The 10,779-nt window shown below is 59.0% G+C and overlaps 1 protein-coding gene across 3 annotated transcripts; it reads left to right on the top strand.

Moving 5' to 3' along the window:
• Window positions 1–831: 831 nt before the first annotated feature.
• Window positions 832–9,567, top strand: LOC101407640 (glutathione S-transferase P-like). Of its 3 annotated transcripts, XR_015549701.1 has the most exons (8): window positions 850–910; window positions 1,052–1,386; window positions 1,597–1,703; window positions 1,812–1,899; window positions 2,932–3,035; window positions 3,145–3,252; window positions 3,414–8,132; window positions 8,223–9,567. XR_015549701.1 is itself a non-coding variant. In XM_087422550.1 (7 exons), coding segments are annotated over exons 1-7 (633 nt in total). In that variant the 5' UTR covers window positions 832–909; the 3' UTR covers window positions 3,603–9,567. The 3 variants fall into 3 exon arrangements, 2 of the variants coding, with proteins under 2 accessions (XP_087278676.1, XP_087278675.1); XM_087422550.1 differs by having other exon boundaries at window positions 832–910; window positions 1,052–1,087; window positions 3,414–9,567; XM_087422549.1 differs by having other exon boundaries at window positions 3,414–9,567.
• Window positions 9,568–10,779: the final 1,212 nt, after the last annotated feature.

The raw sequence follows: 10,779 nt of genomic DNA, 5'->3' as shown, positions 1-10,779 counted from the left end.
GACCGCCACAACCACCGAGAGCCCCCCAGGAGAGGGGGCACCCGGGAGGAGAACTCGGCTGAGGGTGCCAGATGAGCCTGCAGGGAGGCAGGCGCTGGCCTCTCCCTGGAAGGATGCAGCCCTCCCAGGTCCAGAAGGTCCTGCCCATTTCAGTCTGTGTATCTTTCCCTCCACCCATCTCCCCAGGCCCAGCCTGTATTTGAAGAGTACAGAGCACTCAGACTCAGTCAAAAATGGTTTGGACACTACAAGATCTTGCAGAAGAAAGAATGAGAGTTAAAAGTGAAGCCCCTGAAGCCAGCCAGACCTGGCTTTAAATCCTGTTTACCAGCTGTGTGACCTTGGGAACGCCACTTACCCTCTCTCTGTGCTTCAGTTTCCTCCTCTGTAAGATGAGGATCAGAACAGTACCAAGTTTTAGGGTTGTAATATATGTAAAGCTCTCAACACAGTCCTCAGACCCTAAGGGTTTGCTGCTATTATCATCATGGAGAGAGAATGTGTAAATGGATATGCCTCTTGAAATTGCATTCATTCAGGCGACGAACATTTATAAGCACCTACTGAGTGCTGGTGCTGGGGACCCAGCAGTGAGTAAGATACTCAGTCCTGGCCCTCCGTGGGCCATGAGGAGTTAGGCTGTTTGGGTGTGCCGGGAGGAGGGCAGTGACTGAGTGATGCTACGTGTGGGTGCCTCCTGTGAAGCCACAGCCCTGCAGGCAGGGTACACCCATGCAGTGAGCAGGTGTGCCCGCCGGCCCTGCCCACCACACCCAGCCTTGCCCGGGGCCCAGCTCAGCTCCGTGACTTGGCATATTCCTGGGGTGGGGCAGGGAGGGAAGAGGGCGTGGAGCAGACTCGTAAATATAAGGCCTCTGGGCTTCCGCCCACTTCCACTCCACCGCCACCAGTGAGTAGGGTCTGGACGGGTGTGGGGGCGCCCAGGCTGAGCCACCTCCTCTCCCGGGGGTCTGACCCCCAGGCTGCCTGCCCCTGGGCCCTGCAGCCCCGCGGGGGGGTCCTCCTTCATCGTCCTCTCTGTCTCTCCTAGTGCCGCCCTACACCATCGTCTACTTCCCCGTCCGAGGTGCGGCTCCTCCTCCTTCAGGAAGGCGAAGGGCACAGACCCGGCGCAGCCCGGACGCTCAGGCGGCTCGCTAGGCGCGGGCCAGGGCGGGAGCCGGGATCGGGGGGCGGGGTCGGGGTCGGGGTCACGGGGGCGGGGTCAATGATTGCGGGGGCGGAGCCGGGGTCGCGGGGCGGGACCAGGGATGGAGGGGCGAGGCGGGGAGCGCGAGACTGGTTTTCCCGCTGGCTGCAACCTCGTGAGCCGCAGGCGCTGTTTCCTGTCCGTCTGTCCTTGTTCCCTTACTGGGGCGCTGTCGGGTGAGGGTCTCCGCCCCGTCCCCATATCCAAAACAGTGTCGCGGCCATGGTCTCCGTTCTTTCTCTGAGATCCATCCTCTCCCCAGAATGCTACCAAGCTGGCGATTCTATCCTATTCCTATGTACCTTCCCCGTACTCCTGACCCTTCCCCAGGGTGCTGTGAGGCTGGGATCTCTGCCCATCCCCACACCCCTGTCTCCGCGCCTCAGGGCGCTGCGAGGCCATGCGCATGCTGCTGGCTGACCAGGGCCAGAGCTGGAAGGAGGAGGTGGTGACCAAAGAGACCTGGCTGCAGGGCCCACTCAAGGCCTCCTGTGTGAGTGACTGTGCCCAGGCAGGGGGCGGGTGCTGGGCCTTTGGGAGCAAAACTAGGGTGGGGGACAGCTGAGCTCAGCGTCCCTCACTGAGCCGTGCCACCTCCCAGCTGTACGGGCAGCTCCCCAAGTTCCAGGATGGAGACCTCACTCTGTACCAGTCCAACGCCATCCTGCGACACCTGGGCCGCTCCCTCGGTGAGTCCTGAGGTTGCAGGCGGCCCCGTCCAGAAAAGTGCCTGACGGATCATGGCAGGATGTCCTGGGGCCTGAGCTGTTGGACCTGCAGCCACTAGACTCCTGCCCGGCTAGAGGGCAGGCCAGATGGCCCTAAAGGAAGGGGCAGGGCCTGGATTAGGAGGGCTCTGGGTTATGGGGCTGGGGTTGCCAGTCCACCTGGGCAGGGGCCATGCAGCTCGGGGTAGCCCCCAGCCAGGCGGCACCAGATGGGTTCACTGTGCCCATTTCCTGGACGACAGCTCCGAGGAGGCTGCCAGTCCCCACGTGTGTGCTGGTGTAGGCTAGAGGTCACTATGGGTGTGGCCAGGGCATTCCAGGTAGACCTCCTGCCCATTTCTTCCTGCTCTAGCCTCACCTGAATCTGGAAAACCCCTGGTCACGGTGAGCAGGCCTGTGGCCCTGTTTCAAGGGTGGCAGGAACATGGCTTAGGGAGGTGGCTGCCTCTTCTTTTGCCAGTTTGGGGAGGTCCAGAAAAGCTCAGGGTCCCAGAAGGACATGGCAACTAGGGAAGGGGGCAGAGGAGCAGCGGGAGCAGCCATGCCCAGGCCCACCCTCACTTCTGCGGGACCCAGGGTGAGGACAGAGGCCTCTGGCTGCAGCCTGCCACCCCCTCGTCCCGCCCATATGCTGTGCTGCACTGCCAGTGGACACGCCCGCCCACACAGCCAAGTTCTGTCCAGGCCCTACAACAGCCACCTCCCGGCCTAGGGAGGTGTGCACCAGAGGCTTGGTCCACCCTCGCGGGGGACAGACCTGGGGAGGGGGCTTGGGCCATTTGGGTAGGGAATTTCCAAGTCCTAGGGACCCGGGGTGTGGCCTAGAAGACAGGCGTGGGCTTCAGCTGGGTGTGTCCCCTTGGGCTCGTGGAGTTGGGGGCAGCAGAGTTGGGCAAAGCAGGGCCTCCAAAGCAAGGGGTCTGGTTTGGAAGAGAGAGCAGCGGGGGCGCCCGCCCAGCCAGAACATGACCCACTGCCTGGCCACTGACCCAGGGCTCTACGGCAGAGACCAGCGGGAGGCGGCGCTGGTGGACATGGTCAACGATGGTGTGGAGGACCTCCGGAAGCGCGGCAGCCACCTCATCCGCCATGACTATGTGAGCAGGGGCCTCGGCTGGTGCTCAGGGCTGGGGGGGGTGTGGGGACAGTGAGGTCATCTGGCCAGGCACACTGCATGCCGCCAGCTGGGATTACTCTCGTTTGTAGGAGGAGGGCAAGGCCCGGTATGTTCAGGAGCTGCCTGGGCACCTGAAGCCTTTTGAGACCCTGCTGGCTCAGAACCAGGGAGGCCAGGCCTTCATCGTGGGTGACCAGGTGAGCGCTAGATCCAGCCCATTGTGGGTCCATTTCTCAAGACGGGCAAACTGAGGCCCAGAGCCGGGCCATGACTGGTTCATTGGAGCACCCGAGGTTCTGGCTCCCGGCAGCCCCCCTTCTCAGCCCGCTCCAGCCCCCTCCCACCACCTGCCCTGCAGATCTCCTTCGCGGACTACAACCTGCTGGACTTGCTGCTGGTTCACCAGGTCCTCGCCCCTGGCTGCCTGGACTCCTTCCCCCTGCTCTCAGCCTACGTGGCCCGCCTCAGCGCCCGGCCCAAGCTCAAGGCCTTCCTGGCCTCCCCCGAGCATGTGAACCGCCCTGTTTTTGGAAGCCGCAAGATATAAGCCTGCTCGGCCTCCTCGGGAGAGGGCTGCCCTTGGAAACCAATAAACACAGTGAGAAGGACGCTGTGCTGTGGTCCCCAAGGGGCCTGGTGGGTACAGGGGACCCTCTGCTCCCTCCCAGGCTGCCTTGGGGAGGATGAGGACTGGGTGGGCATCTGGGCCCTGGAACAGCATTTGGCCCCTGGAGCTGCCGGGAGGCAAAGAGGAGGAAGATGAGACTCCAGACCTCAAGGATCCATCTTGGGACGTCCTCTGACCTCACCAGGCATGCACGATTATAGCACCTGGGGGAGCCATCTCCATCTGAGACAAGGGCGGCCTTGTGTGTAACTGACAGACGGTCCCTGCCGTCTGTGTGATGAATTCCGTCAGGCATGCGGTCAGGTTGGCCTCAGGATGGTCTCCTCACACTCAGACATTGTGTACACTTGGGAGTGACACACACTCGAGTGTTTCATACGCACATCGATGTTGTGACTGTACAAGACTGTACAATGTACAGTCTGGTGTACAAGACTGTACAAGACTGGTACAAGACTGGTCTTGTACATTACCCAGGGTCGCAGACAATCAGACAACTTTAGGGGGTGTGGCAGGCAGCCAGCAGGGCCCTGGGCTGGGGGGCCCGAGGCAGGCCTGGAGCTCTGAACAGTGTTCGCTGCTTGGGGACCCGAGGGGGTCGAGGTCTCCCTCAGCTGCAGGGGGCCTCTGGCAGGCCCTGGTGGGGGTGCCCCACCGCCTGCCCAGTCCCAGCCTGTCTCTCCCTTCTGAAAAGCCACAGCTGCCTCCTGCCTGGCTCCCTCAGCCTGCCCCGCACTCCTGCAGGCTCACTGGGCAACGTGGAGTCACACAACTCCAGAATGCCTGGCACTCGCAGTGCAAACCTCTCAGTGGATCCTCGATGCCCTCCAGGTGAAGTCCACAGCTTGAGGAGCCTGCCAGGCTCTCCTTGATATGAACTCCCGCTCTCCAGAACATTCCCCGCTCTCCCTGCCCTGTTCACCCTTAGTGCCCCACTGCGCTTCTCTCAGCTCCCTGGATGCCCAGCATTGTCCCTCCAGCCTTTGTTCCTGTGACCCTGTCTGCCCAGCTCTGTCCCATCTACCCACAGCCACACCCGCTCAGTGCTCACTTCGCTGTCCCTCCGGCAGTGACCCAGGTGACCTGGCACTTCCGCCTCTCCCTCAGCTCCACTCTCCCCTGCCCCCAGGTGGGGTGGCTGACTCACCTTTACCTGTCAGGAAATGGGTGTGCAAACACCAACAAGAACTGAACCTTATGTCCCACATGCTGCTACCTCCGGGCCTCAGTACCACGAGCTCTCTCACTCTCTCATCAACCAAGTTGGTTGACAAGAGTCTCCTGTCAGAGGCCTGTCCAAGGTCACAGGCCTGGTGCCCCCACTCCGTGGGGGCACCATGCTGAGGACTTAATTATCTCATCTAACCCCCTCAAGGGAGGAAGCTGAAACTCAGAGAGGTGAGGCAGCTTACCGAAGGCCTCACAGCTCATAAACAGGAGAGCTGGAATTCAGATCTAGGTTTGAGTGACTCCCAGACGTATGAGTGGTCCTCGGAAAAAGAAGGAGGGAGGGGGTTAGGGGCCAGAGGAGAAAGCAGGAGGCCGGTCTCATTTCCAGGGATGACCCAGGCATGGACAGGAGCCAGAGGCTGGCAGAGGCTTCTTGGGGGGTGGAGTGGGCAGGGGCACTGGTGTCCAGTGTGGAGGCCTTGCCCACAAGTGGAGTTGATGCCCAGGGCACTGGGGAGCCACTGCAGGCTTTTGAGCAGGAAAAATGACATGAAAGAGGACTGTTAGGAGCCTTAGCCTGTGAGTGCTCAGGAGCCCTCCGGCATCACCTAACTCAACATCCTCGCCTTACAGATAGGGGTACTGAGGCCCGGAGAGGGGACTGGGCTTCCCAGGTTTACTGAGCAAGTGGGTAGGTGGGCCAAGATGATGTCGTGGGTCTGAAGCTCCCAGGCCTCCGGCCTGGCTGCTCGAAGGAGCCTCTGCCCGACAGACTGAACAGACGCCTTGTGAGGAGATGCACTCGGTTTTGGGGGCTGATTGGCAGTTTTGGGTTCCAGAGGAGGAGAGCTGACCTCAGGGTGGGAATGCCCTGGGAAGGGCCTGTTGGTCCCCGAGAGGAGAGTGGAGGACCCTGAAGCACCCACTGCGCTGGAGGCAGAGATTGCCGCCTGGGGATCCGCTGTCCTGGTGGGTTTCATCACTCTGCCCTAGGGAGACTGCAGGGGAGGGCTGAGGCCTGCAGCCCCACAGCCTTCGAGCCTCCTCAGGCCCTGTGTCCTTGTGCCCTGAGCCTTCAGCACAGCATGTTCAGCTCCCAGCTCCACCGGGTGCGAGGAGGGCAGGCAGCCCCGGCCAGCGGCTCCTCACGGAGAGTGCTAGAATCTAGGGCCACAGTGGTTCACCAAGCAGGCAGGCAGGACAGTAGCCGTGAGAGGCCACAGAGCAGGCCCAGGGGACACTCGGGCATCCTGCAGGTCCCAGGGCGGCAGGAGGAAGTTGCTCTTTTGAAAGTTTCCTGCAACCAACTGCTTCCACATTCTTCCGGATGACTGGGCATCTTGAGTGTGCTGCTCCGTGACCCCAAGAAGGTGGATGGAGGAGGCTCCCTGCGGCTGAGAGGAGTGGCTGGCCCCTGTTTGGGCAGCCGGTGACTGGTGTGAGCTGGTGCAGCAAGGCATGGGGGTGACCAGGTGGCTAGGTTAGGGAGAGGCTGGGAGCCCCTCCAGCTGGAGAGGTGACAGGTGACACCTGGGGCTAACCTTCCTCCAAGCAATGCCGCAAGCATTTTACATACATTAACTCATTTCATCCTCACGAAAGAACCCACCTAGTAGATGCTATTAATATCCCCGTTTTACAGATGAGGACATTGAGACCCAGAGAGGTGAAGCAGCCTTCTCAAAGATGCACAGCTGATTAAGAGGCCAAGCCAGGATTTGAACCCAGGCTCTCTGGCTCTGGAGCCTGTGCTTGTAACGACTCTGCCACAAGTGGGGGCTCGAGCCACTATTTTTTATATTCTGGCACAGGGTGACTGCAGGAGGCTGGTAACACTGGTGACCTCCTAATTCTGTGGGGGACAGGAACCCCAAGAGAAAGATCGGGCTTCCAGCCTATCAGGCCGGGAGTAGAAGTGGGTTGGTTCCAGGTGGAAGGTGGGAACATTTAAAGACTGGTGACTGGTTCTGCTCCCCAGCTGGGGAGGTGGGACGTGCGGATGCAGATTAAAAACTCCATTCTCCTCCAGGGCTGCTGTTGGGTCAGAAGATGGGGGTGGGGTGGGGGGGGAGCCAGCATCAGTTCACCCAAGGGTTTGCCCTTTGGTGGCAGCTCTGTGACTCGAGTCTCCCCTGGGGTACCCGCCTGGAGAGCGTGGGGGTAGAACCCGAGGCTGCTTTGAGGCCTTGGGTTCAGGTCTCAGCCTGCGGGCCTCGCTCCCCAGCCGCACCATCTGGGCAGGGAAGCTGCAGGGACTTGGCCCCGTCCCTCCCAGCCTGGCCTCCTGCCTCCACCAGCTTCTCCCTGCTCTGTCAAGGTCCTTGATCGCTCTGGCTTGGCGTCCATCCCCCTGACCCCCTCTCGTGAGCTCCCTGAGACATCTCTTCCTTGGCCTGGTCCAGGGAGGGACTGAGGGTCGGGACCCCTGGCTGCCCCTACCCGGATGTGCAACCTTGGACAGGTGGCCAACCCTCTCTGGGCCTGTTTCCTCTTCTGACATCCCCAGCAGTCGCAAAGTGCCGCACTGTTTACCAAGCACATCCTGTGTGTCAGACACTTGGCAGGTGTTCAGACCCCCACTTTACAGATGAGAAAACTGAGGTCAGAGCTGGAATTTGCCCCCAGGCAGGCTGACTCCTAAGCCTCAGTTCTTTCCCGAACAGCCCCAGAAAATGCTCTCCAGTGTGCTCTGGACAAATGAAGAAGTGGTTATTTAAAATGTCAATATTAGTTCAATGTTAAATATCCTGATTGAAATCAAGTTGAAGCCAAGGAATTTTAGAAGCAAGCTCATAGATCACGCCCAGCCCTTGGCCTGCTTTACTGTTTGCTTTCACGGCCAGAGAGGCTGGAAACCAGCCCTGCAGACATGTGGGGATGGAATCGGGGTGAGCGTGTGCAGCTGGTCGTGTCCTTTCGCTGAACCCATGGAGACCCCCAAGAACTGCTGGGTGGTTGTCTGGGAGATGTTTTTGGCAAGAAGCCACATTTGAGCTCCAGACCTTCCCATTGGAAGACTTTGGATGGGGTGAGGGGGGAGCCTTTTCGTCTCCAGATGGGATTTTCTGCCACGAGGTCAGGAAAAGAGCCCTGGGCCCTGTGGGCTTGAATTTTATTTGCTGCCCCTTCAACTTATTTTCATGAGCCTTGTTTTTAGGAGCAGAAGGCAGGGGAGAAAATCAAAGACGTTTGGCCCACCCATCTGCTGTGTCTGCAACTGGATTCTGGCTCAGAAGTGTGTCAACAATGAGAAGATGGTTTCTCAAAGATTCAGGCTCTGTATGTATAAGTCTGATTAGGCCACACCTGTGGAAAGTTACCATTTTGAGAGTTTGAAGCAGTTGCTTTTTCCTGTTATTCCAAAAATAGGGCAACCGTGACTTTGGGTCATAAATCCGGCCAGGACAGAGTTTCACACACAAATGGACTGGCCACCCAGCTCCAGCCTGGCAACCTCTGTGCGTCTCTTCCTCCACCCCCGCCAGCCCCCATCGTCCCCTGCTGGGACCAGGCCCTGTTCTCCAGACACAGAGGACCCAAGCCCAGCCAATCACCAAGCCCCACTCACAGCCCCAGCTCTTGGTCCAAGGGGTGAGCACACGAACGAACAGAGCTGGGTCCATCCATGTCCTCCCCTGACTCATCCCAGACAGCAGCTGGCCCTCTGAGACCAGAGCCGTCTTTTCTGTTCAAGAGGCTGTGAGGATGTGAATTCAGGCAGACTGTGGGGTTGGTTATAGCCGAGAGAGTAGAGCCCCTGCACAGAGAAAAGTGTGTGTGTGTGTGTGTGTGTGTGTGTGGAGAGAGAGACAGAGAGAGAGAGAGAGATTAGGCCCCTGTTCCAGTCCCTGAGAGGCCAGCTCCACTCTGTCCTTCCCCTGGTTTGGTCACATAAGCCCATAAATGCCTCCTTTTAGTGTTGAGTTTTTGCGACTTCTGCTGAAAGGGACTGTGATAGTTTCAATATATGTCTACAGATCCTTTGACAATTTCCCCCTGAAAATGTGGAACTAATTCCCTACCCCTTGAGTGCAGCTGGACTTAGTGACACGCTTCTAACTCAGGTGCGGTGGAAGTGATGGTGCACGACTTCCAAGGCTAGGTCATAAAGGCCCTGTGGCTTGTTCCTTGCTCCCTCTCTTGGAGCACATGCTCTGGGGGAAGCCAGCCACCATGTCGGGAGGACACTCAAGCAGCCCTGTGGAGAGATTCAGGTGATGAGGAACTAAGGCTTCCTCCCAAACAGCACTGAATCACTGTCCCCATGAGTGAGCCATCTGGGAAAGGAATTCTCCAGCTCCAGTCAAGCCTTCGGATGTCTTCAGCCCCAGGCGCCATCTTGATTGCAGCCTCATGAGAGACTGCATTCACCATGTCTTTTATGTTCTGTATTCTGATGCATTGACATCTGGGGCCTCACTGACCCTGGAGGGACAAGCTAATTCCTAGAGGTGGTACCTGCAAGTGTGCCTTCCAAATACAAACCAACCAATTCAGAGTCCATACCCCCAACTACCTCCTTTATTGGACTCCCACACTCAGGGCCACTATCCCCTGCCCTAACCTCCCCAAGGCCAGGCACCAGATGATTAGGGGCAGCCCCTGTGCCCCCGAGCCCACTGAAATTATCCAAAGCAGGCAATCCTCAGCCTGCTTCCCCTGCCTTGCCCGTTCCTCTCTGTGGAAGCCACAATAAAAGCCCCTGCCCACAGTTCTCTGTCTCCCTCTGCCTCCTGATCGACCCCGGTGTTTCCCCATGTAGCCCCCATGTCGTGGCGTGCCCCATTCTCTTGGGATCTGTGAGTCACAAACTATCTTTTCAATGGCAGTCGCCTCCTGATCTTTTGGCCTTGCCGTACGTAAATGACAAGAAAGCATGTATTTAAAACAGAGACCCCGTGCAGCAACTACCCATCCGAACCACTCCTGAGTTCCCTGCTGAATTCTCAGGGCCTTGAACAGTGCCTGGTACTTAGCAGGTGCTTAAGAAATACCTGTTGAAGTGGGGTATCCTGCTGCTCTCAGCAGCATCCTTGGGTCAGTTATAGGAGCCAAGTTTCTTCTTGGGATGAGTCGTCCTGGCCACTGCACTCCCTGGTTTTGCCTCAGGGGGGTGCCAGAACCTTGGCGTCTGGCTTGGGGGCAGCCAGGACTGGGTCTGGGGCCCCCGCCTTGGAGAGGTGCTCCCCACTGCCCCAGGACCAGCACCTGACAGGTCCCCGCCTGGGGGTCTGAGCGCGTGTGTCCGGAGGAGGGAGGGAAAAACCTCATCTGGGCCTGAGTCCTGACCCCAGCTTCTTCCACTGGGATGGAGCTCATCGGCCCCCTAGTAGGCGTGGGAACGGCTCTTGGGTGGTGCTTCGTGATTGGACCCCGAGCACACCAGGGCCCTCGCTCCCTGGAGCCAACCTCGGGGAGCAAGATCCAAAAGCAGAAAAGCCATCTGGGAATATCCCAGGGGAGATGGGGAGGACCAGAAGTAAGGGTCCTAAGCTAGCCCAGTGGGCCCGGAGCACCTTCCCTCCTTCAGAGCTGGTCAGGTGGGAGGAGGCGAAGCTGTGGCTCATCCTGGGGGGGATGGGGATGCGGGGAAGGGCTCAGAGCTGCAGGGAAAGGCTCAGCCTGGGACCAGGCAAGGAGAGTACGAGTGACCGCTGGCATGTACTGAGCGCTCGCTATGGGCCAGGTGCCGTCTCATTTAATCCTTACAGCTTGCCCTCACTTCGTGAGGAAGGAAAGGCCAAGGTCCCTGAGAGTACCGAGGAGCTAGGACTTGAACCAGGCTGCTGGCCCCAGATTGGGCTCTTGCCCCTGATGCCTCAGATGGGAAATTATAATGTGAGTGCCACGAGAGCGGGGACCTGCTTTCTTCTTCTTGATTGCTCCATTCATTGAAGGGCTATTCAGCCCAAGACCCTAACTGCAC

The sequence above is a fragment of the Ceratotherium simum genome, chromosome 34 (genome assembly GCF_057802395.1).
Source record: "Ceratotherium simum simum isolate JZ-2026a chromosome 34, ASM5780239v1, whole genome shotgun sequence".
NCBI classification, from domain to species: Eukaryota; Metazoa; Chordata; class Mammalia; order Perissodactyla; family Rhinocerotidae; genus Ceratotherium; species Ceratotherium simum.
The sequence above is the reverse complement of the archived record's forward strand: the minus strand, read 5'-3'. Positions and strand labels throughout refer to the sequence as shown.

What these genes read in the sequence shown, in the direction of transcription:
- LOC101407640 (XM_087422549.1), top strand. Translation starts at nt 1,272, where the DNA reads ATGGAGGGGCGAGGCGGGGAGCGCGAGACTGGTTTTCCCGCTGGCTGC. An exon ending in CCTTACTGGGGCGCTGTCGG is followed by an intron (nt 1,387 to 1,596) that starts GTGAGGGTCTCC and finishes TCCGCGCCTCAG; the next exon opens with GGCGCTGCGAGGCCATGCGC. An exon ending in ACCTCATCCGCCATGACTAT is followed by an intron (nt 3,036 to 3,144) that starts GTGAGCAGGGGC and finishes TCTCGTTTGTAG; the next exon opens with GAGGAGGGCAAGGCCCGGTA.